The sequence below is a fragment of the Tenrec ecaudatus genome, chromosome 1 (assembly GCF_050624435.1).
Source record: "Tenrec ecaudatus isolate mTenEca1 chromosome 1, mTenEca1.hap1, whole genome shotgun sequence".
Classification (NCBI taxonomy): domain Eukaryota; kingdom Metazoa; phylum Chordata; class Mammalia; order Afrosoricida; family Tenrecidae; genus Tenrec; species Tenrec ecaudatus.
In genome coordinates this window covers 13,806,336-13,833,880 of record NC_134530.1, presented here as the reverse complement: position 1 = coordinate 13,833,880, position 27,545 = coordinate 13,806,336, and the positions used below count along the sequence as shown (strand labels likewise).

The 27,545-nt window shown below is 42.2% G+C and overlaps 1 protein-coding gene across 4 annotated transcripts; it reads left to right on the top strand.

Moving 5' to 3' along the window:
* On the top strand, positions 1-27,545 carry ZNF69 (zinc finger protein 69). 4 transcript variants are annotated; one of them, XM_075547662.1, is made up of 5 exons: positions 1-338; positions 6,269-6,508; positions 19,628-19,732; positions 24,131-24,254; positions 25,459-27,545. In XM_075547662.1, the coding sequence occupies exons 3-5, from the start codon at positions 19,702-19,704 to the stop codon at positions 26,843-26,845; spliced, it is 1,542 nt and encodes a 513-aa protein (XP_075403777.1). In that variant the 5' UTR covers positions 1-338; positions 6,269-6,508; positions 19,628-19,701; the 3' UTR covers positions 26,846-27,545. The 4 variants fall into 4 exon arrangements, with proteins under 4 accessions (XP_075403777.1, XP_075403766.1, XP_075403772.1 ...); XM_075547651.1 differs by having other exon boundaries at positions 19,609-19,732; XM_075547657.1 differs by lacking the exons at positions 1-338; positions 6,269-6,508 and adding an exon at positions 9,318-9,490 and having other exon boundaries at positions 19,609-19,732.

The following is a 27,545-nucleotide window of genomic DNA, read 5'->3' as shown; positions in this document are numbered from 1 at the left end:
CCCCTCCCTGGTTCCGTGCTGTCCGGGGCGACTCTCCGGCGGTCGGAGCCCGCGCGCTCCGGCCTGTCCGCCCTCCCGGGCCGCTCCCGCGCCAGGCGCCTTCCCGCAGCCGCGTCCTGCCCGCGCCGCCCGGCGCCCGCAGCCCGTTTCCGCGCCGCGCGTCGGTCCTTCCCCGCGCCCCCCCGGGAGCCCTCCCCGCGCGCAGGGCGGCGCGCAAGCGGCGGCGGCGGCGTCCCGGCAGGTCCCGGACGTGCGGAGAGTCCCGGGCCGCCGCAGCCCAGGGCCGCGGGCCGGGCGGCAGGGAGCGCAGTGAGGACCGTCCCGACTGGATGCTTCAGGTAGACGGAGAGTTAAAGGGGGAAAGTGGAGAGTGGAGCACGCTTTCCTGAGCTTGTTCCCGGAGCGGGCCTTCTAAGAAGGGGCGCTTTGCAGGACGTCCCTCTGCCCTGGGGTCAGGCCGACCTAGCCCCGACGCCGTGTGGAAACCAGAGGGCCAGCCTTGGTGGGCATGTGTTCAATGTGACGTGGCTGCACAAGCTCCAGCCGGGTGACGCCCGCTGCGCAGAGATCGCCCTTCCCTCGTCTGTGCGGGACCCGAAGGCTGGCGGAGGCAGCATCTGGTGACTTAGCCAGGGGGCTGGCTGCCGAAGAGCCCCCTCCTTACAGGGTGAAAGCTCCCTGCAGCAAATGCATCTTCCCAAGGTCAGGCCAGCCAGGGGCATATCCATGAAAGTCATCAAAAGCCTGAAACAGGTCAAACTCAGACTCACAGCCATTATGTCCATGCCACTCAGCGACCCTATAGGAGAGGATAGACCTGCTCCCGCGGACTTCCTAGTCCGTGATGGTTTTCCGAAGTAGAAAGACTCAGAGCCGCTGGTGGTTTTGAACCACTGACCTTGAGGTTAGCAGCCCAACCCATAAGGCAAAAAGTACATCGTACTTTGTAATTCGGATGGTAGACAGTACTCCTTAAATAAGTGGGAGGTGCAAATATTAGAAAGTCACGATGCGTAGTGAGTAATTTTGATTTTGACACGTAAAACTTAAAATTGATGGGTAAATAGTGTGGGCCACATCTGTCATATGAGAGAATGTTAATTTTAAAAGCAAATGTAACACTGATAAACCAAGAAGATCTCGAAAACTCCCCAAATTCCTTGCCATCGAGTCAATTCCAGTTCCTATCCACCTTATAGGTCAAGGTAGAACTGCCTCTGTGGGCGTCTGAGGTTGTAAATTTATCAGGAGTAGAAAGCCTTGTCTTTTCTCCGTAGGAACAGCTGGTGAATACATTTGCCTATTCTAGATAGTTTACTCAAAAGGAGTCATACCATAATGATTCGTGTTTATCTGATTTATTTTAGTTTTTGTTATAGTTTTTCCCCAAGATTCATCCATATCATAGCATTTATGCTACACTTAATATTAGCCAAAAGGCCAAGAAGTGATGAGCAGTTATGAAAACTTAATTTGTTTTTATTACTGACTAATATTGCACTTGTAAATATAGTACGTTTAACCTAATTAATTTGCCATCGGGGCTTCCATAGAAGAAGATAAGATGTGTGTATCAAATCTAGAGCAGATACCATTAAGGAAAAGATGGTCTTTTACATAGAACAGAAAAGGAAAACCCTGTAGACAGTAAAATGAAGCAAGCTGGTGCATACGCCATTACAAAACTAATTTAAATTCAAGTGTCTTGTTTGGGGTGGGAAATGGGCGGGAAAGGAGCCCAGTTGGCATAGTGGTTCCGCTTTGGGCTGAGATCTAATCTGCAAGGTTTGCAAATTGAAGCCTACAGCTGCTTCTGCTCTGAGGGACAGACTGGGCTTCCTTCTTCCATAAAGTTACAGTGTCGGAAACACAGGGCAGTTCTCCGCTGCACTGTAGGGTCACTAGGAGTCAGTATTGACTCAATGGCAGTGAGTGAGTGAAAAATAAGCGATAACCCCAATGTCATTTGACAACTCACTGGAATTTGATAACTCCCTGGAATTTTTCTTGTGGATGTATCCCCCACCCTCCCCCTCACCCACGGAGGGGTCTGGTGGTGCTGTCAGGTAAGCATTGGTCTACTAACCTCCATATTGGCAGTTCAAATCCACCTTTCACTCTGTGGGGAGCAGATGAGGCTGCCTGTTCTAGAAAAGAGTGACAGCCACAGAAGCACTGAGTAGGGTCCTTGTGAGTCAGAACTGATTCAATAGCAGTGGGTTTGTAAATAGGAGTAACAGGGTGATCCGGATCCAAGGACCTCAGGTGCTTTCTTTCCACACTGCAGTTGCTCACGTGCAATTGATTTCTCTAGGTTAGCATGGCTGAGGTTCACACTACGAGTTGCAGTTGACTCCGTGGCGCACTAAGGCATTAGCATTAAATCATTGAAATACCCCATCATCTTCCTAAACTAAACCCCAGTGCTGCTAGGTCCCTGTTAGGACAGAACAGAACTGCTCCATAGGGCTCCGAGACTGTACATCTTCACGGATGCCGACGGCCTCTTCTTTCACCCCCAGAACCACTGCAGTGTTTGAACTGCTGCTCGCTGCCCCTGCTTACTCCACTGTGTGCTGACTCTACTAAATCTCTTCCCCATGGTGGCTACATTTCTCTTCTTTCACCTGCATGTTCAAAGCAAGAAACTCAGTTTCTGTTCTTCTCTCATTGGTGTCATTTTGTGCTGTTTGCTTTTTGGAGGGAGACCCAAAGCATTTTGCTTTTTGAATTGCCTGTAAGAGCCAGGCACATTATTTCCTCTCACCAAATATGGAATCTTCACCAGTGTCAGCTTTTGAAATTTCCCGTCATCATTAGCAAGAACTGGTGCCTCATAAACATTAATTTTCTCTCCTCCCTTCTTGCTGCCCCTGGGAACCATTTGATGTGGTTATATTTGCTTATTCTAGATTTTTTATTTAGAAGGGATCATTCAGTATTTATCCATTTGTATCTTCATTAAATATTAGGTTTTTTAATCATAATACAGTTTTTTTGAGATAAGGACTTCATTTCTTTTCATCACGAATAATATTGCTCACATGAATATAGTACAATGCATCTGTTGATGGATATTTGGGTTGTTTCTTCTTTTTGCCTGTTTTGAATAGTGCTGTGATGAACGTCGATGTAAAAGTACCTGTTTGGATTCCTGCTTTCAAATCTTTGGGGTATATATTCAGGGAAAATAACAAATAAGCCAGACCCCTGTCCTCCAGTGAAGTGTGACACACAGTAACACTCTAGGACAGAGCAGAACAGTCCTTGGAGGTCTTTCTAAGAGTAGAGAGCTTCATCTCTCTCCCATGGGGCAGCTCGTGGTTCCAGAATGCTGACCTGAGCGTTAGCAGCCCACAGCGTCACCCAGTGATGGACGGAAATGCCTGGGTCATATGTGAACTCTATGTTTAAGTTTCGGAGAACCGCCAAACTGTTTTCTATAGAAAGTGTACCACTCTATATTCCCAGCAATAATTTCTTCACAATGTCCCGAACTATTTTTTTTAATTAATCAAATTATTGGGGACTCTTACAACTCTTGTTACGATTGATACATCAATTTTATCCGACATTCGTCCATATATTCCATCATTAAAAAAGTTAATTATTTTATTTGGAGCTCTTACAATACCACAATCTATACATCATCCATCCATTATATCAAGCACATTTGTACATTTGTTGCCATGATCATTCTCTAAACATTTGCTTTCTACTTGAGCCCTTGGCAGCAGTTCCTCATTTTCGCCCCCTCTCCCCTCCTTCTTGAACCCTTCATGATTGATAACTTCTTATTATTTGGTCCTGTCTGACCCTGTCCACAGTCTCCCCTCACCCAGTCCTCTGTGGTCCGTTCTCCTGCAGGGAGGTTGTATGCAGACCATTCCTTTCTAGACATTTACTTTCCATTGAGCCGTTGCGATCAGCTCCTCTTTTTCCCTCCCCACGAACTCTTTTTTTTAATAGTTTTAATGGCCCATGATTTATGTCTCATAGAATCGAATAGTTTAAGCGTTCAAATTTATCAAGGGTGAATTGTTCAGTCCCTGCCATGGCCTTCCTAGAGCACTCCCTCCTCTCTCTTAACTGTTTTCTGAGTAGCCATTCCAGTATGGATGAAATTGTGTCCCTTTGTTTATCATTTGGTGTGAGCGGTAAGAGTTCTTTATATATTCTGGCTACTAAGCCTTTACCAGTTTGGTACATTGTGTCTTCATCATGTTGATAGTATCATTTGAGGCCTGAAATTCTTAATTTGATGAAGCCCTGTTGATCTCTTCTTACTTTCGCTGCTTATGCTTTTATTATTATATCTAGGAATTCATTGCCAAAAAGCAGCAGGTGAAAAAAATAAGGGTTCCAATTCTTTATAATTATGACAGCCTTGTATGCTTCAAAACTGGAAGAAATGCACAGAGGACAGAAAGATGAAAGCTCCATCAGTGTAGAAATCGGTGGTGCAATTACTTTTCTGTTTCATTCTCAGAGTTTGATAAGCTCGAGGTGCTCCCTTTGTGGGCCGGAGTCCTCCTTGAGTACATGACTACTCACTTGGTCACTTCATGGCAAGTTCAAGGCTTCAGTAAAAACTACTGATATCTACTCGTCAAACCTTAAAGTTGCCCCTTGAATAACAACACATTATTAACCAAGATCCCCAAAGGCCCAGTAACACATGCCCGAACCGAGCCCTTCTTCCTTTTAGTTAGTCAGTCAGCGATGGGAACGGAGATGTTCACAGGGCAGAGTTGGATTCTTCTTTTCCAGGGGAGGCAATCCACAAGTTGAGATATGGACTCTGGGCTAGCAACAGACTCAGACCACAGTCTTTCTGTAGTCCACTCGCGGGGCACTGAGGGCTGTATACCTCAGAAACTTAAACCAGTCCAAAACAGCCTCTCAAATCTTCACCTCTGCCAACTAATGTGCTTCCCGTTTACCTTTCACATGTCAGCATCCACTCACTCTATTAGAAGATGTACTGAGTGCACCTCCATCCCCCTTTCCTCCCATCTCCCACACTCACAAAAGCACCATCTCCCACACTCACAAAAGTGACAGTCTCACAGCAGCGACACTAGGAGAGGCCACTCTGAGAACTACGCCACAGAGAAACGACCCCTGAACTTTCTCTTGCTGTTTCTATGTCACAGGACGGTGTAGTCTCCACCAAACAAGAGGCCTGATTAGGAAAGCAAACACTAAAATACCAGTCACATGTTGAATGAAATTCGTACATGAGGGGGGTCAGAAAGTTTGTGGATAAATTCCATTATCTTTCTATTATATTTTTCTTCTTTTTCTTAATAAATCATTTAATTGGGGCCTCTTATAACCATCCATACATTTATTATATTAAGTGAATATGTGCAAATATTGCCATCAACAAATTCAGAACATTATCTTTCTTCTTGAGGCCCTTGATATCAATTCCTCTTTTTTTCCCTCCCCTTAATATATGCTGTGTTGTTATTTTAACTATCTTACACTGCTCCGTCTATTCCTTCATCTACAGTCCTGGTATTCGTCTCTCTCGAGGGGTTAGTTCATCATCATTGCTGTCAGCTCCTCTTCTTCCCTCAATTTTATTTTTCTGTGAACTCTTTTTGAAGCTCTCTCATTTTGCATGACAAGATGTCAGTACTTTCCCTGCCTTCTGTCCTTTGCAGCAGGTGTTTCCTCTGATTCGAAGAATACTGTTTAACAACAAAAGAATACTTTTAACCATAAAAATCTCATTCTTACACGATACCAGTGCTGACATAAGATGGATCCCACCGGAAAGCAGGGAATACCAGAACATGTTCACTTGTGTTTTCTTGATCCTGCAGAGGCATTTGCTGTGTGGACCATAATAAACTGTGTTCTCCCTGAGCATGCACTCGTTGTGCGGTCAGATCGCAGCGTGCTGTGTACTGATGGACACGGAGCAAGTCATGCAGAACACACACACGCATCCTTGGACCCCCGAGTCTCAGCAGAAAATCAGCGTCCACTTTTCCTGCCTTGTACTGGATTCTTTCCATGCTCTAGAATGAGTAAACCCTCTTTGTGTGTTTAGTTGCAAAAGTAAGAGACTTGCATAGTTGTGTGAAGATCCAGGTGTGTGCTCTAGAAGGCTGTTCTACTTAAACGCAGATCTGCTCAGGGCGGCTCAGTGCCTTGAGCCTGGGAAAAAGTCATATCCAGGGAAAGGGCTAATGATCAAGAGCCTGTCACTGCCTCCTTCTCAATCACTGTCTCCCTCCACCTTCTTCCGTTCCAGGTCTCCCACGTGGCACAGAGAGAAGCAGTCCCCTCTAGGCAGCTGGCTACCCAGGTGACCATCTTCTGCATCCTTGCTCTCACCAGTAAGGGTTTCAGCAGCTCCGACTAACTCTGTGGACCAAGCATTATCCATCTAACTGCCTACTGCCCACTGACGCTGCTTCCACGCCAATCCAAGCCACTTCTTGGGCTCACTGAGGACGTTCACTTAGCTGCTACCTGCTCTAGCCAGGACATGGTGAGTACCACGGAGAGCTGGGTTATCTTAGTGTAAGGGGGTGAGCTAGGGAACCTGTTGTGTGTTCTGTGATTATTCTTGATGTAAAAGATAGCCGAGGAGGCCAAAGAGATATCTGAAGACCTTGCCCCACTGTCACTGGCCCTTTCCTCCACATTTTTTCAAGCCTTGATTTCCTGGGATTACCTTCCACACGTGGCTCTCAGAGCTGGCACCATGGGACCTTAACATCCCTAGCCTGGGCCTTGGTGCTCGGGGTGGAGTAACAGGATCTCCTGGGTGGAGCCTGAAGATAGAGCAGCTCTGGTTGAAGAAGCTGGGCCCCAAGTCCTCAGGAGCCATCCTTGTCCTTTAACTGCAAACAATGTTCTTGACATTGGAGCTTTTTCTGTATCGTTCTCAGTTACTGCTCTAGTTCTTGGCCTCATGTGATAAAGAAAGGGAGAATGGGCTTGTAGGGGAACAGCCGGGACATTGATGGGACCCTTCGTGGGGCCCGACACTCTCATGACCTCACCAAAGGAGTGAGACCCGACAACTAGTGCAAGTGGTTTGTGTGTGTGTTCTCCACAACCGTTATTTTTATCTAGTGGTGAATAGTTTGTCTCAGGCCTTTAGGTGTTCCAGGAGCATGATATCAAAGTCAGTTCCTGCCCTCTCGGGTTGTGTGTGCTTAGAAGTGGTATTACTTTTCTAAAATTTGTAGCTGCTCCCAATACCTTAAGTTAAAATGTAAAATGCTCTTTAAAACAGTGGGGGAAATCAGATGGTGGGTGGTTTCTTGCGGCCTGACCAACAGTGGAACAGTCGGGTCAGCACCATTGATCCTGAGCCATGGGGGTAAATCAGCCTCTGAATGCCCTTGGAAAGGCTTGTTTCATATTCAGAAAAAAATATTCTGCCAAAGTCAGGTTGAGTGGAGTAAATCTTGATGGGTAACCTAGGGACAGACGGTCAGTACTAATTTCTGTGGTCGAAAGCTCAAAGTCCTGACCATTTATTTACTTTATGATCCTGGAGGATATCCAGGCCCTTTATTGTAACACTTACAGACACAGAGGGCTGAGTGACACAGAGGAAGCCACGTGATAGTAGCACCATAGGAGAGAGGGGAAAGAAAACGGAAAACCTGGAGAAGGAGGGGCTCCTTGAGAAAGGGACTCTGTTTAATGTCCTTGCCGAACTATTCATCAGGGCAGCTGACCCATCAGTCCCTCTTGCTCCAACCCACCATTCATGCTGAGCAGGATCCATGTTAGGTAAGGGAGATACCCAAAAACCAACCCCTTCCTGCCTGGCTCTTAAAAATGTTCATTACACGCTCTTACTTGAGCTTCAGGGTCGGAATGCTGCTTCAGGATGGAGTGCAGAGCACCCCTAAGCCTTTAAAGAATGGTTCTCAATTTGTGGGTTCAACCCCTTTGGAGTGGTCGAACAACCCTTTCACAGGTGTCGCCCAATTCATAACACTAGTAAAATGACAGTGATGAAGTAGCAATGAAAATAATGTTATATTTGGGGGGAGGGGCATCACTACAGCATGAGGAACTGTATTAAAGGGTCACGGCATTAGGAAAGTTGAGAACCACTGCTTTAAAACATTGCAACCAACACCAAGCCAGCAATGTAATTAACAAAACCATTTCCTCTAATGTGATGCAAAAAGTCCAAATACTTTTTCCCACCGTGTTCTCTGTGCAGAGCATCCCTCCTTGGTCTCTGTCCTCCAGTGTCCACCTTGTATGCCCTATGTTCTGACCACCAGTGTATATTCTCTGTCCACCCTGTATGTTCTGTGTAACCTAACTGGGTCTGTAAGTGAGCAAGGGGAGCTTCGTCAGAAATATATGCCTAATGTTTCATTTTTAATAAAGCACAGGTGACCCTTGGGCTGCATTATCATGTCCAAGACCATTCTGTTTGGGACACCACCTTTCTCAAGACAGCACTTTCTGAACTGAGAGCAGCAAGTCCATGTTCAGTGTTATTTGGGGCAGTGGTGACAGACTTGTGTTGTAGCATCTCAGTTTGGGTCATAAGACGCATGCTGCCAATACTAGGAGTTTTAAAAAGCCAGCAACTTGAGTAATTCCACCGAGAAGAAATGGACACTTCACTCCACTGCCCCCTACAATGGGACTCAGTTGTGGTGATCAGCTAGAACTTTTGAAATATGAAGTGGATTCAAGTACAGTAGAGTGCAAGTATTGAGCAGGCGAGGGCGGGGATCAACGTGGCGGAAGTGCTGTTATTGGGTGCCATTGGGCGCCATTGAGTCGTTTCCAGCTCTTAGTGACCCTTAGTGACCACAGAACAGAACACCGCCCGGTGCTGTGCTGTCCTTACAAGTGTTTCTGTACTTGAGTCCATCGTTACAGCCAGTGTCCGCCCTTCTCCTGAGGACCTTCCTGTGTTTAGCTATCCCTCTACTCTACCAAGCATGGTTTCCTTCTCCAGGGACTGGTCTCCTGACATGTCCAAAATATGTAAGACAAGTCCCGTCCTCCTGGCGTCCAAGGAGCTCTTGGCCGTACTCCATCCAAGATCGATCTGTGTGTCCTCGTACCGTCCATGGTGCTTTCGGTATTCCTCACCAGCACCACAGCGTAAATCCTTCCATTCTTCTTTGGTTTCCTGATTCAGTGTTCCACTTTCACGTGCATATGAGCCAAATGAAAATACCGTGGCTTGAGTCAGGCGCACCATAGCCCTCAAAGTACCATCCTTGCTTTTCAGCGCTCTGAAGAGGTCTTGTGTAGTAGATTGACCTAATGCAACTCAGCCTTTGATCACTTGACTGCTGCTTCCGTGAGCATTGTGTGGACTCAAGCTGGACAGAATCCTTGACAACTTCACCCGTCTCTCCCTCTACCATGTTCCCTATTGGTCCAGTTGTCAGGATTTTGGTCTTCTTGATACTGAGTTGTTGTCCATACTGAAGTCATCAAGGACTTCAAGTGCTCCTCACTTTCAGCAAGCAAGGTGCGTCATTTGTATATTCAAGATGGTTAATACATTATCTTCTGATCTTGATGCCTCATGTTAGCCACCTTCTCTGGTTATTTGCTCAGCATACAGATATAGTAAGTATGAGGGGAGGATACTATCCAGACCTAAGCCTCGCAGTAGTTCCTTGTTTTGTTCACAGAATTGCCTCTTGCTCCATGTACTATCTCTGCCTGAGCACAAGGAAGTGTTCTGCAATCTCAGTTCTTTCCAAAAGTATCCATAGTTTGTTGTGATCCACTACACCTTGAGGAGAACAGGATATTGAATAAGGAAGACTAAAGAAGAATAGATGCGTTTGAATTGTGTTTCTGGGGAAGAATATTGGAAATACCATGGCTGGCTAAAAGGGCAAACAGCTCTGTTTAATAAGAAGTACAGCCAACGTACTTCTTGGAGACAAGGATGGCGGGACTTTGCCTCCCATACTTTAGACATGCTGTCAGGGGAGTCCAGGCCTGGGTGTAGGAACCCTGCTTGGTAAAGAAGGCTCAGTATAAAAGAGGAAGGCCCTCTATTAGATGATTGGCCCAGTGACTGCAACGATGTCCTCAGTCAGATATAGGAACAGTTCTGAGGATGGCGCGGGACGTGCTGTTGTGCTTAGGGTTGATATCGGTTGAAGACAACTCAATACCACCTAACAACAACATGCATGACAGCGAAAGTCCAAAATCCAGAGTCCCCATGGGTCCTATGCCACCATTGGATTCCCTCTGACCATTGTCCAGGGATGTGAATATCTTTCCCCACATACAGAGTTTTTCACAAGGGCGTTCAAAACAGATGTAGTTAGGATAAAATATAACACCTTATCATTTTTTCTCCCTTGTGACTCATTTTAAATTCATTCTAGTTTATCATTTTCTATTTATATAGTTTAACTATTATTATTATGATAGAAATTATCTATGTTTTGATTTTTAAAGGGTAAATTTTGATTTTCTTTATATGAAATGCAGGACAAATAAATCTATAGATAGTAACTAGATCAGTAATTTCTTATAGTTGTGAAGTGCAGGTAGCATAGGAAATTGGGATCTAATAAAAGTGGGTACAAAAATGAAAAAAAGATTCTAAAATTGATTGTGGTAATAATTGTACTATTTTTAATATATTTGAACCATTGAATTGTGTGGTATATGAATTATATGCCCGTAAACCATTTAGAAAATAAAAAGAAGAAAAGCAGTCCATGCAATCTCACATGTAAATAAGGCAAAGAAATAAACTACATGATCGTATCATTTGCTGTAAAATAGGCATGTGATAAAACCCAACACCTCTTACTGATAAAAGCACTGAACAGAATAGGAATAGAGGGAAGTTCCTCAGCACGATAAAGGCATAAATGCAAACCCACCTGTCAACATAGTGATGAATGGGGAGAAACGGAAAGCGTACCCTTGTTTACAGCAACCCGACAAGGCTGCCCTCTGTTCCCTGTCTTATTCAATATTGGCTTAGAAAATTTACGTAGATCTACTAGACAACATAAAGAAAGCAGAAGGAATCCAATTTGGCAAAGCAAAAGCTAAACTTCAGTTGAAGATATGATTCTATAAATAGAAACCCCTCAAAAATCAACAGGAAATTTGTTACAAAAAATTCAGAGATTTGGCAACAAGGTTTGACGGGTCAAGATCAACATGCCCCCACCCCCCAAATTCATGAAACTGCCTATGAAAAGAAATCAAGAAAAACAATGTTGTTTATAATAGCCACTTAAAAAATGAAATCCTTAAGAATGAACTTTGCCACAGCAATAAAAGACTTATACAGAGAAAACTATAATCCATTACTGTAAGAAACCAAGAGAGACCTATGTACATAAATGAATGACTATATCATGGTCAATAGAATGTTGGCTTAACATTGTGGGAATGTCGGTACTCCCCAAAGTAATCTATAAATATAATGCAGTTCAAATCCAGATGCCAGCATCATTCTTCAAAGAGATGGAAAAACTAATGAACTGTATTTGAAAAGGAAAGAGACTCATGATAAGCAAAGTACTGCTAAAGAAAGAAAATAAAATAGGATGCCTATCACATCCGGACCTCAACACATTGGATACCGTTGCAGGAGTCAAACCAGCAACCTGGTGCTGATACAAGGGGAGATACATAGACCAATGGAACCTAGTAGATAGACCAGAAATAGCTCTATCCATCTGCAGACACACAATTGTGACAAAGGGCCGAAGCACATTAAGTGAGATCGTCTCTTTAACAAAAAGTACTGACATAAATGAGTTACCATTTGCAGAATGAATCAGGATCCACACCTCACTCCATATACAAAAATGAACTCAAGATTGGTTAAAGACCTGAATACAAATCCTAGAACTTTAAAGATCATCCGTGAACATGTGGAGGGAAACTGAGGGGCCCTAGTTCATGGCCTAAGCACACAGCCAAACATAAAACCCACAGAAGACAGGTGCGATGAGTGAGATCCCCTGAAAATAAGAATTTAGGTGCATCGTAGCTTTCACTGAAGGAGTAAAGAGAAAACCAACAGAGTGGGAATGAGAGTAAGCTCTAAAATCGATGGAGACCTACAACATCTTAACAAGAGAAAGACAAACACTGTTAGAAAGCGGGCAGTTGACTAAGGACAGTCACGTTGCCAACAAACATGACGAAATGCTCGCAATCACGAGCCACCTAGAAGATGCAAATCCAACCAGTGAGGTGATGCCTCACCCCAGCTTTGACGTTGTTGTTGTTGTTGTTGTGAGGTGCCAGGGAGGCAGCTCTGGCCCACAGGGACCCTCTGCCCCTCAGAGTCCAACACAGTGTAGTCCTGGGCCTGAGCCCACTGACGCAGCCTCTGTGTCGGTCCATCTCATGTAGGGCCTTCCTCTTTTTCGTCGCCCTTCCACTTTACTAAACATGATGTCCTTCTCTAGGGCCTGCTCTCTCCTGACAACACGTCCAAAGAATGTTCAGGGAAATCTTGCAGCAGCTCTACTTGGCCATGTAGGGGTGCTTTGAGCAGACTTGGTTCATTAGCAATCAGTTTGATTTTTACAGTGCAGTTGAATTTTAATGCATTTTATGTAAGCAGAGAAAACACTGTACTTTTTAATACTAATTTCTTTAGTTCAGGAACAAGTCTATGGACATTCATTCACTTTCATTGCTGTATATTCCCTGGGTGATACATACTATAATCATTGAATAATGTAGTATTTTGAAGACATTTGGAAAGTCTCATTTTGGTATGATTATAGACATTGCTTTCATGGTTTTAGTTCTTAAATTTTGGTTGATACAGTTTAAATTCCTTCTTGTTGATTACATGACATATAACGATGAACTTTATTCTTTTGCACGTGGCAGTCCAGGTGACCTGGCACCATGTGGTGTAAAGACAATTGTTATAAGCCATTCTTTTTTTCTTTTAAATCATTTTTTTGCGACTCATACAATTCTTATCACAATCCATACATGCATCTATTGTGTCAAGCACACACGTACATTTGTTGCCATCATCATTCTTAAAACATTTGCCTTCTACTTGAGCCATTAATTTCTTCCCCTCATTTTCCCCCTCCCTCCCTGCTACTACTTCCCATGAACCCTTTATATTTTGTAAATTATTATTATTTTGTCATATGTTACACTGTCCAACCTCTCCCCCCGCCGCCCTCTTAACCTATAAAACATTCTTATAAAAAGTATCTTTTTGTATCTTTGCCATTTTGATAGCTTATTTTTATTTTGGTCTCAAGTAGTCCCAATTGATTTCTACATGTTTTTCATGAAAGTATATTCTTGAAATTTCCATCTCTGTGTTATTGGTAGTATATCTTTGTAGTCTTCCTGGTAAAGATTCGTGGGCTTTAACCTTGCTATCTTTTCCCCTAACAGCCTGTCCTTGACTGTGCCTGGCACTTCTATTTGGGGTACCTTTAAAGTATCTAGGGTCCCCCCCTTGTACTCTCACTTTGTCACCACTCCAATCGCAGCATTTCTTACATGTTAATGGCCATCAACATTTGTCCTATCCAGAGCTGCAACCGACTGTTTGTCCATCAGTGTTGTACTGCTGTGCTGGAAACTATGCCACTGGCTATTCAAACACCAGTAGGATCACGCTCGGGAAACAGGTTTGGTGAAGCTTATCAATGAAAAACAGACTATGAAGAAGCAATAGGTGTCCGCTTCTGAGTGAAACGCCATGAAAAACCTTATGAATAACAGCAAAATATTGTGAGATGTCGTGCCCATCTGGTCAGAAGACCCTTAAAAAGTGACTGAGAAAGAGTTGGCTTCGCAACGTAAAGTTGACCATAAGGACATTGATGGAATAAAGCCCCTAGGACCTAAATTCAATGGAGGTATGACTCAAAATGAGTAGAAACAGCTGCAAATATCTGTTAATAATTAGAACATGGAATGTTCAAAGTATGAATCTAGGAAAATAGTAAATTTTCAAAAACAAAGTAGAATGTATAAAATTGATATCGTAGACATTAGTGAGCTGAAAGGAATGATATTGACCATTGTGAATCAGTTATGGTTCATATGGCAGGAGTGACAAATTAAAGAGGAATGGCTTTGTAGTCATCATTAAAGAGGACATTTCAAGATGTGTGTTGATGTACAACGCTGAATAGGGTAATATGTATGCATACAAGGGAATCCAGTTAGTACAACTGTTACTCAAATGTATATACTGTGTTAGTCCAAGTGGACTAGAGAAACAAATTTGGGATATATATATATATATATATATATATATATATATATATATTCAGAGAGATTTATATTAAAGAGCAACTATATTAAGATCCAATGGCAGTTGAAGCATCTCAGCACTGGCATGGGTCTCCACATGGCTCCTCCAGCTTTCTGAGTGTGGCTCTTAAACAGAAAGGTCAAGCAGTGAGAGGGTTCCCTTGCAGGTCTGTCTCACCAAGTTCCCCCATGGTTTGTCATTGTCAACAGGAACACAAAGGCAGAAAGTGAGAGGAAGTTCCCAGAATCCTCATGAGAAGGCCATGCCCCCAAGGAGGCATGGGCAGGCTGTTACCTGAGTGACAGGCTAGACTCCACCCCTTTATGCTTAATACCCTCAAGTTGACCCAAGGTTATGCAACTACCACATATGCCAACCACTAACATTAGGGTTAAAGCAAGGTGAAGAATTCTACAAACGTATTCACTTTTAAGTTGATTGAACATGCAGTCAATATGCATTGATAATTATTGATGATTGGGATGCAGAAATTGTAAACAGAGAGTACGGAACAGTAGATAGTGAGACTTTATCTCACATACTTGGACATGTTATGAGGAGAGATCTGTCCCTGGAGGAAAACGTCATGCTTGGTAAAGAGGCAGCACAAAGAGAGCCCTTTAAGGAAACGATTGACACAGTGGCTACAACAATGGGCTCAGGAATAACTGTCCTGCCTGTGGCACAGTACTGTGTACTGCTCTCTTCCACTGTACACAGAGTCATTATGAGGGACATGGCCGTCATGGTCTCAAAGCAACCGAGACACCATAGCAGAAACACCACAAGTGCATGGTTTCAGTAAATAGAAGCTGATGCCCTCTGTTTACAAAGCTAGAAGTCCAGAGTCAGGGCGCGGCTTTAGGAGGAGACTGTCCTTCTGCCAGATCGAGGGAAGGGCCCTTGTCTACTTTCAATACCTGGGTGCAGGTTGTGTCTTGGGGATCTCTGTGTGCCTTGGTGTCATTTTCCCCTGAGTCTGAAAGGACAGGCCCTGCTCTCAGCCCTGGTTTCCTAGTGAAGTAGGTCCCTGCTGTCTGCTGCGTGTTCTCCTCTTCAAGCTCTCCGGAGGGCAAAGGCCAGGCAGGCCGCATTCCAGGGAAGCCCGCCGTACAGTGCGTTGAGGCTGTGACCTGAGGAAGTGTTACATCACACCCTAATCCCTGTACAGCTGACCACGTCATGGGCCTGGTCACATAGTTAAACCACTACCAATGACATCATTACATAACTTCCACGCTAGTGAGAACCCTCTCTCAGCTCAGCTGCACACATTTGGGGCTGACTCAATTCATTCCATAACATCATCTAACAAATCTATCCACATCTGCATTTGCTTTTGCATTAAGGTCTCTTAAGAAGTAGCAGGTTTATAACTTCCTCTGCTCAAAAGTCTGACAGAGTACTTCGTCTCATCTAAATTAAAAGCCAGACTTTACAACGTCATCAAATGAAAAGCCAGAGAGTTTGCAATAGAACTGTTTTATTGTTGTTGAAGAGGTGCCAGTGAATGGGTTCCAACCCACAGTGACCCTGTACACAGCAGAACAACACACTGCCCTATCCGGAGCCCTCACAGTTGTTCCTTATGCGGCAGCCACTGTGTCCATCCATCCATCTCGTTAAGGGCCTTCTTTTCACTGAACCCCCTCCAGTTTATCAAGCACAATGTGCTTCTACAGCAGCGGTTCTCAACCTGTGGGTCGCAACCCCTTTTAAAAACACATATTAACAAAGGTTTAGGAACTGAGACAGTGCTCCTCTATCTGTCTCCAGGTGGGTCCACCCACATGCAGATACACCCACCTACCAGTCCCCAGTATGAATACTGAGTACACAGTGCTTCAAGACTAAATTTCATTTCTTTGTAATTAGAAATATATATTTCACAGTATAGAATTACATATTGTTTTGTGATTAGTGTCTATGCTTTAATTATGTTCAATTTGTAACAATGAAAATACATCGTGCATGTCAGATATTTACATGACGATTCATAATAGTAGCAAAATTACAGTTATGAAGTAGCAACAAAAGTGATTTTATGGTTGGGGGTCACCACAGGAAGGTTGAGAACCACTGTGCTACAGGGACTGATCTCACCTGACAGCATGTCCAAAATATGTAAAGTGAAGCCTGTTATCCTTGCCTCTCAGGTGCACTCTGCGGGTATTTATTCCAAGACATACCGTGTCTCCCTGAAAATAAGACATACCCATAAAATAAGGCATAGCAGGATTTCTAAGCATTTGTGCAATATAAGCCAGACCCCGAAAATCAGACATAGTGCTAGGCACGGCTCTGCAGCGTACTGGTGCGGAGTGGTCACCCTTCTCATCTGCCTCATGGTGACAACTGCTATCTCTGTCTCAGAGGTGACAGGAGAGGTGGGGCAGTCCCATCCCCAAGATCGGCTCCCCGTGTCAGGTCCTGGTCATTCTGCACGGGCTGCAAGCTGGGGCACAGAGGGAGACATGGACACGAATGTCCAAGTCTCCTCAGTGAAATGAGGGGCAGGACACTCTGCTTTAGGTATTGTGTGTCCCCAGGGGACAGAAGGGAGGCTGTGGCTGCTATTGGACTCAGCACTGTGGGTCGATATTCCAGAAGAGGATAACTTAACTATATTTGAATAAATACAGATTGTTGTACCATACTTAATAAGACATCCCCTGAAAATAAGCCGTCGTGTGTCTTCTTGAGGAAAAATAAATGTAAGACAGTGTCTTATTTTCGAGGAAACACACTATCAGTTTGCCCTTCTAGCAGTCCATGGTCCTGTCAATATTCTTTACCACAATTCAAATGTATCACTTCTTCAGTTTTCTTATTTATGTATATGTTCAGTATTAGAACATGGTTATTTACATTTACTCCAATAACCAAAAACTTCTGCTGCTGCCTCCTGACATCTTACTCTACTCCATTCACAATGGTATTTGGCTCTTCTTACAACACACAAGGCAGCCTACCACTCTCTGGCTTGTTTCCACTTCTTTCAGCTGTCCCTTTGATTAGCTCTTCACGTCCATCGTGTTGATTCCCTCTGATGGTGACCCCATGCCGTATTAGAGAGAAATTTTTAATAGGTATGTCTTTCGGAAATAGACGGACAATTCTTTCTCTCATTGAACACAATCAGCCCAGTAATGATACAAGGGCAGACATAATAAAGGCTACAGTGTAGATAAAGTACAGAATAGAAGAAAAAATACCTTCTTTATAAATAAACTGAAAAATTCTTAATTAAATTGACTTAGAGCAGATACAAATAAATAACATCTATAAAGAATGTGGTAACATTATGATTTGTGATGCAGAAATAAAAAAGATTAGAAATTAGATGGTCTAGAGAAAAAAGAAAATTCCTAGAACACACTGATTGCCTATATGATGCAAGAAGGCCTAAAACATTTCAAGAAACTAAAAGAAATAGATTGTGTCACTATTTAACATTACACGACAATGAAAACAGCAAGGTTGGATGACTACACTGCTGGATTCTACCAAGCAAGGCACAATTTATATCACTCCTTAAACTCCTACAAAAAGAGAAGAGGAAGTACTTCCAAGTCATTCCATGAGGTGAACATCACTCTGATACTGAAAAGAGATACAGATGTGATCAGGAAAAGAAAACTCTCCTCCGTGATGTAGATGCATAAGTACTGACCACAATACTGAAAAAGCAAACCCAAGAGCATACTTAGAAACGTATGCCTTGTGACCCAGTGAGGTTTAATCCGCCAAAGCAGGGATAGTCAAACAGAAAATCAGTGTAAAACACCATGAGTGAATTAAAAAATCGATGAAATGAAGGGGAAAGGGAACACATAAGATTATTCCAACTGAGTGTGTCCTGCTTTGGGGCATTAAACCTCATGGAACAGCATGAAGCGCCGGAGAGTCTCATTACCTGGTTTACCGACCATTCTGATGCAGGCGCAGATGAGTTAGGAGAGGTCATTAAAGATGGTATTTGGCCAAACCCATGATGAAGAAGGTGAAGGAGACGAAGATGATGAAGAAGAAGAAGGTTTAGAAGACATTGATGAAGAACGGGATAAAGGGGAAGAAGATGAAGATGGTGGCAGTGGACAAGAAGGAGAGGAAGATGGATTCCAACCTTCCTTTTTAAATGTTCTTCCGTCCTGGGAGCAAGTTGTAAACTTTTTTGTTTTTGTTTCTTCCTCTTGTGCTCAGTCGCCCTGTCCTTGAAGTCTCTTTTCTCTTCTCTACACCATGGTTCTCCAGTTATTTGGGGGTGGGGGGGATACTGCCTTGTGCAGAATACAGGGGAAAAGAATCTCTACCCCCTTGTGTTCAAGTCAATTGGTTTCCCTTCCTGTCTCAACAGAAACTATGGAATCAACACACCGCTATGCTCTGTGGGAAACAGAAAACCCTCAGCTCCCTTGGCTCTGCTGGCAGCTGGAGGGTGCTAGGCCCCTGTGTAGAGGTGCAGAGAACTCTAGCTTCTTTCCTCCTCTCTCTGTAGATGGGGCACACGATTACACCATGTCTCTGTGAATATGGACAGTTAGCATTTACCAACAGATACCTCTCTACTTTCTCTTGTTTAAAGAAAGTAGGGGGCGTGATACAGAAGGTCAGCAAAAGGCTGGGTTTGAGATGTTTGGGTGGGTTAAGTGGGCATTGGGACAACACGGCCTTGTTTAATTTCAGTTTAATATGACACTTTTACAACAAAATTTTCTCCTAATGATGACTTGAGTCCTACCACTCGATGGGAGAGTCAGCAGAACCTATAGGATCTTCTTTGGATTTGACATTCTCTATTTGTTCCTGTTTATTTTTATATTTCCATTTTGCTTCACTGGAAAGGAAAGATGCTCAGTTTTAAACAGTAAAGTGCACTCCGCGTCTCCTTGCTACAGTCTCTGGCACATCTGGGCTCGGTGGCCCCTGCACTTCAGATAGAAATGCTGGATGTGCTCTTCCAGGTGGGCCTCTGATTCCTCTCTGCCCCAAATGACTCTCATACACTGAGGAATGGCTCTGTTGGACGTTTGGTTTGTATTTCACCCAACCATGTTCTCAATGACAGCAGAGGACGTGTCCTAAGTCATATCCTCTAGTACAGTTTTCTTAAGACGCTCCCAAGGAAACAGAGGCTGACTTGGTTCCCGCCTGATACTGATGTGAAGTCTTAATCCTACCGTAATTTTATCCATTAGTTTATTGAGATTATATATTCCAAATCAGATTATAGGCACAGGGACGTAGTCTAGAATTGTAAAACATCACATGAGGGGTGATGGATAGAAGAGCTATATTAATTGAGGGCATTACATTGCTGACTCAATATATATATGATAATTCAGGACTCACTGATTTTTGAAGATGTGGCTGTGGAATTCACCCAGGAAGAATGGACTTTGCTGGATTTTGCTCAGAAGAAACTGTATAGAGATGTGATGATGGAAACCCTCAGGAACCTTGCCTCAGGTAAGAATGACTCCCTTTTTCTTATTTCCCTACTGAATGTATATCGTGTGTTCATCAATTTTCTGATACGATTTCTGTTTAGGAATCTGATTACATTGGCAAACATGACAGGTGTTGTCAGTGTCCTCAAGGTGGCTGGACTCCAATGACTTCCTCGTGGAAGTAAAAATCTATGCATTACAGTCTGTTGTCTTGTTTTACCCTATAACGCCGAGTGTGATATTTTCTTAACATTTACTGAAATGTATATATATATATTGATAAATATGAAAGTAAAGACTGAAAGCAAAAAAATTTTCCTGAAATTAAAAATTCAGGCGTTATAGGGTTAAAACTTCAAGGATCAAAGTGTTGTAAGTTACTTTATGGAAAAGAGAGATAGGTGCTTTGAAACATTGTGAGCACGTTACCACGTTTGATGTGATTGTTTTGTTAAAGGTAAACTCCCCTTCAATCTCTAGAGAACACGAAGACTAAAACTGCATGTTGCTCTTGTTAGGTGCCAACTCATAGCGACCCATGCACAGTAGAAGGAGACACCACCCTGTCCTGTGCCGTCCTCACGGTTGTTCCCATGTTTGAGCCCTTAGTTGTAGCCATTGTGTCATTCCACCGTGTAGGTAGAGGGCCTTCCTCTGCTCCACTGCCCCTCTCAGTGACCAAGCATGGCGCCCTCCTCCAGAGACTGGCCTCTCCTGACAGCATGGTTAAAGAACGTGAGACACTCTCTCCAGCCTTGCTGTAAAGAGCATTTGGGCTGTGCTTCTAAGGTGGATTTGTTGGTTCTTTTGCAGTCCATGAGACTTTCGGTGTTCTTCGACAGCACCACAATTCAAATGCATCGATTCTTCTTCGATCATCCTTATTCAACTTCCAACTCTGATATGCATATGAATTGATTGAAAAGAGCATCCCTAGGGTTAGATGCACCTTAGTTCTCAAAGTGATATCTCTGATTTTCACACCTTAGAAAGGTCTTGTGCGACAGATTTCGCTAATGGAATTCATCCATTATGCTTTTGATTGCTGCTTCCATGAGCGTTGATTGTGGATCCAAGCAAGACGAAATCCTTGACAACTTCAACTGTTTCTCCACTTATCATGCATGGTGTTCTGATTGGTCTTCTTTACATTGCGTTGTCATCCATACTGAGGCTACAGTTTTGAATCTTCACCAGCAAGTGCTTCAAGTCCTCCACACTTTCAGGAAACAAGGTTGTGCCATCTTCTTATCACAGGTTGCTAATACGCCTTCCTTCAGTCCTGAGACTGCATTCTTCCTTATATAATTCACCTTCACTGATTATTTGGTCAGCATACAAATTGAATAAGGCTGCTGCCAGGACACAACCCTGACACACACCTTTCCTGAGTGGAACCATGCAGTATTCCTTTGATTTGTTCCCACATTGCCTCTTCGTGCATGTACACGTTCTACAGGAGCACAATCCAGTGTTCGGGGATCCCCATTCTTAGGATTAGTCAACTGCATAGTTGAATGCCTTGGCAGAGTCAGTGAAACACAATGTTTCTGGTGTTCTCTGTTTTTTGCCAAGATCCATCTGACTTCAATCGTATCCCTTGTTCCATGTCCCAGCCGGAACCTCTGGCAGCTCCTGTCAAGGTACTGCTACAACTGTCATGAAATGGTCTTCACCATAATCTTACTTCGATGTGATATTAGTCATATTGTCCTCTAATGTGAGCATTCTGTTGGGCCACCGTTCTCTGGGGTGGGTATAAATATGGATCTCTTCCATTCCATTGGCCAAGAAGCTGTCTTCCAAGTTTCCTGACATAGACTCGAAGTGCTTCCAGTGCTTTACCAGTTTGTTGAAACATTTCTACTGGTATTCCATCAATTGCTACACCCTTGTTTTTGGCTACTGCTTTCAGTGCATCCTTTATTACCATTGGTACTTGCTCATGTTATTTCCATCTTCTTCTGATGTTTCCTACATCGTTCATTATGTTGCCCATAGAATCTTTCAGTATTGCATCTTGAGGCTTGAATTCTTTGTTTAGTTCTTTGAGGTTAAGACATATTGTGTTCTTGTTTTTTATTTTCTAACTAAGTCTTTGCACATTTTGTTATAATATCTATATTTTTTGATTCATTATTTCTTCCATTTGTCTTAGTAATTTATGATTACGAGCAAATTTTAGAGTCTCTTCTGACATCCACTTTTATTTTTCCTGTCTTTTGATGACTTTTAATTTCTTCACGTATGATGTTCTTGGTATCATCCAAAAGCTCCTCTGTAATAGGTGTTCAATGAGTCAAATCTGTCATTGAGATGTTCTCAGAATTCAGGTGGCATAGATCCAAGATCACGTTTTGGCCCCTGAGGACTTGTTTTAATTTTCTACAGATTCAGGCTGAACTAACACATGAACAATTGGTGGTGTATTCCAGTCTGCCCTTGGCCTGGTTTTAGCTGCTCATGTTGAGTTTCTCCATCCTCTCTTCCCACAGACGTAGTCAATTTGGTTTTTGTATATTTTTTCTTGTTAAGTCCATGTGAATAAGTGTCATTTGTGTTACTGAAACAAAATGAGGTGTTTGATATGAACAAGTCATTGTTCTTGAAATATTCTATTATTTTTTCTCCATCTATTTCTATCACCAACACCGTATTTTCCAATAAGGGTTTCTAACTTTTCCATTCTAATTGCCAATAATTGTCAATGCAACTTGCTTGTATATTTGAGAAGTGTCAGGCTGAAGACTTTGATATAATTCTTTAACTTATGCATCACTAGCTTTAAGGTTTGGTGCATGAATTTCAATAATAATTGTATTGATTGATTTCCTTTTATGCAGATAGATATTATCCTATCAAGACAGATTTTGAAATATCCTTTTGCGCAATGAATACAGCACCATTCCTCTTGAAACTGTCATTCCCAGCATAGTAAATTGTATCATTTTCTGATTCAAAATGTCTAATACGAGTCCATTTGAGGTCACTAACGCCAGGAAGGTCGATCTTTATGTATTCTGTTTCATTTTTAAGAAATTCTAATTTTGTTAGATTCATACTTGGTACATTCCAAATTTCAATTAGTAACAGATGTTTAAGGCAGTTTCTTCTCATTTTGAGTTTTGCCTCATCATCAGTGTTTACTCCTGTGGATTTTACTCTGTCCACATCCTAATGGTTGACTGTAATCTGAAAAGGCAGGGCACACACCTCAGTCATATAAGTACCTTCTGACCTAAGGGACTCATCTTCTGCAACAGTCTGTAACTATGTTCTCCTTCTGGTCATGAGGTTTTTAATATATGACAATGTTTTGATGCTATCTATACATTTTCCAGTAGCTAATTAATCTCAGAAGTGGACAGCCTTTTCCTTCTTCATAGTCTGTGATTAGTCTGGAAGCTCTGCTGAAACTTGTTCACTTTGGGTGACCCTGCTGGTATTTGAAATACTGGTGACATAGCTCCCAGCATCCCAGCAACATGCAAGTCACACTACAGTGCAACAAGCTGACACACAAGTGGTCGACAATATTGGTGTAGCATCAGAGAAATGCCTTTGTATGTCTTCCTTCATGGTCTGTCTTTCCCCATATGAACCATAGTAGCTTTTCTGCCTGAGTTCAAAGGAAAGCTCCTGAGAGAGTGCATATAGAATTAACCCAGATCCCTAATGTCACAGCACTAGGAAGGCAGGATTGCTTTGCTGGATCTGCCCTGCTGGGGTAGAATTACATTTGAATTCATGAAAACAAAATAATTGTTTGTTTTGAGCATGTATGACTTTTCCATATATATGAACTGACTTTTCATCAGACCCCTCATACCTCTTGTGTTTATGGGAAAGTTGTCCATTTTTTAATTTGATATTACTTTTGAACACATGCACAGCTCTTGGCATAGTGTGTTACATGTTTGGCTGTTAACCAAAAGACCGGGGATTCAAACCTACCAGCTACTCCAGGGAGCAAGGATGAAGCTGTCTGCTCTTGGAAAGATTTACAGCCCAAAGGGCTAGTTCTACTCTATCTTAAAAGGTCACTACAATTTGGAATTTAATGGAAAAGTGTTTTGTTCATTGTATCCACATAAAATGTTTGCAATACTTTTTTTTTTAATTTTTAATTTTTTTTGTTTGCAATACTTTTTATTTGCCTTTTCTGATGACGTCTTACTTATATCGCCATCACCTTCAATTGTCATGGAATTATTTCTTAGTTAATTTCTGACACTTTTGATCATTGTCAGTTCTATGATATTTAAATGCCTCAAAGGCAGTCTTTTCTTTTTTATATATATTTTTAATTAAATACTTTTATTGGGGCTCTTTCAAAGTCAGTCTTTTCATACGTGTTATTTTTCTTATAAATTTCCGGTCTTGTTTTACCTTGTAAACCTCAAAATTATTGGTTCAGTTTTTAAACAGGCTAATAATAGACAAGCATCATCTATGAAGAATGATTCCTGGTCCTCTATGTTAGGAGAAATCTGTGAATTCCATGATATTAAACTCCCGGACAACCAGGGAAGAAATGTGAGGTGAGTATATTCACAAAATGGTCAACAGTGCCTCAGGAGAGTGTATAAGGTTTCATGACATTTCTCTGTGTGTACAGTAGAATCCCAGACCTTGACACTAATCTGTTCTAGAAAGAGCCTTGAGATGTGTTGCAGTCACATTCCGAATCATTTTTCCCATAAGAAATAACTGAAAATAGTTTTATCTATTCTTGACAACCAAGTTTTTACCCTAACTGTGCCTTTTTATACAAAACGTTACACAGAAATTTCAAAGTAAATAAGTTCAGAGTTAAATAATTATAATTGATGTGAGAAACACAACATTAAGAAAGATTCTAACAAATACAGTATGGCCCATACCTTGAGAATTTTGAGGATCTGAATCTGTGGTCATGGATGTGAGGTATGTAGAGAGAGTTATGGTTTGGAGAGGGATTCCTCTTCTATACGATCAACGATAGCTACTTTTTAGATTTTTCCTTCTTAGCCTTTTTTCACTAGTACCTGGCTGCTTTTCTCTTAAAAAAAACTGCCTAGTGTGGTCTGCTGTTGTCTTTTCCTTAACTGTTTTCTAAAAGGGTTGACTAAATTATCAACAATATAGATAACACGGTTAACCAGTTCTTTATCATGATGATTCTTTTCAAAAACGTTCTAGGACCCATGTTTTTATCTAAAAATGGTACAAAAAGGCACTAGAACTAAGAAAATTATAGCAAAACGTTTGGATCACAGCTGCAAAAGGTTCAAACAACATGTACTAACAATGCCAACTAATGCCAAGTGACCAAAACACAAACTGATTCCGTTTATAAAAATCACATGTGTTTGGTTGGATTCCGATGTTTTGTTCAAACTCTGATGCAAAATTTTCTCGACATTCCATGTTGAAATCCAATTATGTCGAGTACTGATATGGTTGAGTACTGGGGTTCTACTCTATGTGTGTAAATCTATATGTAAAGTTTATACTATAATTTTCACAATGTAATATTTTCAGAAATGTGAATCACATATTGAACATAATATTTCAAATATAGTTCACCTATATCTAATATTAGAAAGCTTTTATGTTTAAGATATTGTGATTGCAATGATCATGTCTTTTGTTGATTGTGTACAGCAAAAGACAATTTAGTGAACAGTATCACGTTCACCGTGTATGGTGATTGGAAAATTGAAACACATTGCATTCTAAAAATATCTTCCCTGTTTTTAACAGAGTATATACAGTGGAGAGCCTCTGTGAAAGTGAAGATGATAAAGTACATAAAAGTGAAGAAGGTAATCAATGTAGAAAAATTTGCAGCTTTATTGCAAATCTTGCTAGGCTCAATAGAACAACTGGTCAAGTGAATCCTTTTGAATGCTTTGAGTGTGGAGAATCCTTCAAAGATCATTCATTATTTAAACATCATATCAGATCTCATATTGACTATAAATGTGATCATTGTCAGGCATGTGGAGAAGACTGCAGATGTCCTTCTTACCTAAAACTTCATGTGAGAGAGAAACTTTGTAAGGACTATAGGAAATCTTGTCACAATGGAGAGAGGCCTTATGAATGTAAGAAATGTGGGAAAGCCTTTAGTTATCTCTCAAGCCTCACTAGACACATAAGAAATCATAGTGGAGAGAAGCCTTTTGAATGTAAGAAATGTGGGAAAGCATTCACTCGTTCCTCAATACTTGCTTCCCATATACGAACTCACAGTAGTGAAAGGCCTTTTGAATGTAAGGAATGTGGGAAAACCTTTAGTCGTTCATCAAACCTCACTAGACACACAAGAACTCATAGTGGAGAGCGGGCTTATGAATGTAAGGAATGTGGCAAGGCCTTTAGTCTCTCCTCACACCTTACTAGACATAGAAGAATTCACAGTGGAGAGAAACCTTATGAATGTAAGGAATGTGGAAAAGCCTTTAGTAGTTCTTCATCACTCACTACACATGTACGCACACACAGTGGAGAGAAGCCTTATGAATGTAAGGAATGTGGGAAAGCTTTCAGTCACTCTTCAGCCCTCACTACACATATTAGATCTCACAGTGGTGAGAGGCCTTATGAATGTAAAGAATGTGGGAAAACCTTTATTTGTTCCTCCTCCCTCACTACACACATGCGAACTCACAGTGGGGAAAAGCCTTATGAGTGTAAGGAATGTGGGAAAGCCTTTAGTTTTTCCTCATCTCTCACTATACATATAAGATCTCACAGTGGAGAGAGGCCTTATGAATGTAAGGAATGCGGAAAAGGCTTTAGTCGGTCCTCACACCTCAGGACCCATAAAAGAACTCATAGCGGGGAGAGGCCTTATGACTGTAAAGAATGTGGAAAACCCTTTATGCAGTTTGCACAACTCACTAGACATAAAAGAACTCACAGTGGTGAAAAGCTTTTTGAATGCAAGAAATGTGGGAAAGCTTTTAGTCATTCCTCATCCCTCACCACACATATAAAAACTCATAATAGAGAGAGGCCTTATAAGTGTAAGGAATGTGGAAAAGCCTTTAGTTCTTCCTCCTCTCTCACAACACATATAAGATCTCACAGTAGACACAACCTTCATTATACTGAAGTACTTTCATACGTTCCTTATAATTCCTAGTCTTGCAACTCCCACAAAATGATTCCCGTGGATTATCTAACCAAGGTGCATTGCATTGTTGTAGTGAATTGGTCATTTCTTCCATCCACTGAGTTTTCAAAAGTCCAATTCCACATGTGTAAAGAGATGTCACTGACAGAAAAAAGGCTGCGTGGGTGTATCCTTTGGATTCAGGATCCTTGCACTGAGAACGCTTAGGCCCAGAGGTCAAAGCTCAGTCATGGAGGAGGACGAGTGTTATACAGTGTGAAATGACAACAGGAACATGAGAACAACACACAGTAGCAAAACCAGGAGAATAGCACAAGATGACATTTTTGATGGGCTTCCCAGCCCACCGAACAAGGCAACCAAGTGGGCTTGCCGACTGAAGAGTAAGAGAGCTGAGCACATTTGGACAACATGGGCATTGATAGAGTGGGTTTCCTTAAGTACTTGAGGGAGCTAAGTTTGCCAACTCCAAGGAACTGACTGTTTTCAGGCAGGAAATGCTTGACAGTGTGACATGCCTTGTGGCATTTGTCAACACTGTTAAGAACTGTAACAACCCCCCTCCCAAGGAAGGCAGTACCTGGCGACAGAACCTAACACAGTAAAATGCTTACTGTAACCCAGTGTCAGAGTACCTGAGTCATTTTTGTTACTCCATGTTGAATCTATCTTTGAACCTGAACTGTATCTGTAACCTTGCAAATAAAAC

Coding starts and splice junctions, on each gene's coding strand:
- ZNF69 (XM_075547647.1), top strand. CDS start 19,597: ATGATAATTCAGGACTCACTGATTTTTGAAGATGTGGCTGTGGAATTC. Junction 19,733..24,130: donor CCTCAGGAACCTTGCCTCAG/GTAAGAATGACT, acceptor TTATTGGTTCAG/TTTTTAAACAGGCTAATAAT. Junction 24,255..25,458: donor AACCAGGGAAGAAATGTGAG/GTGAGTATATTC, acceptor TGTTTTTAACAG/AGTATATACAGTGGAGAGCC.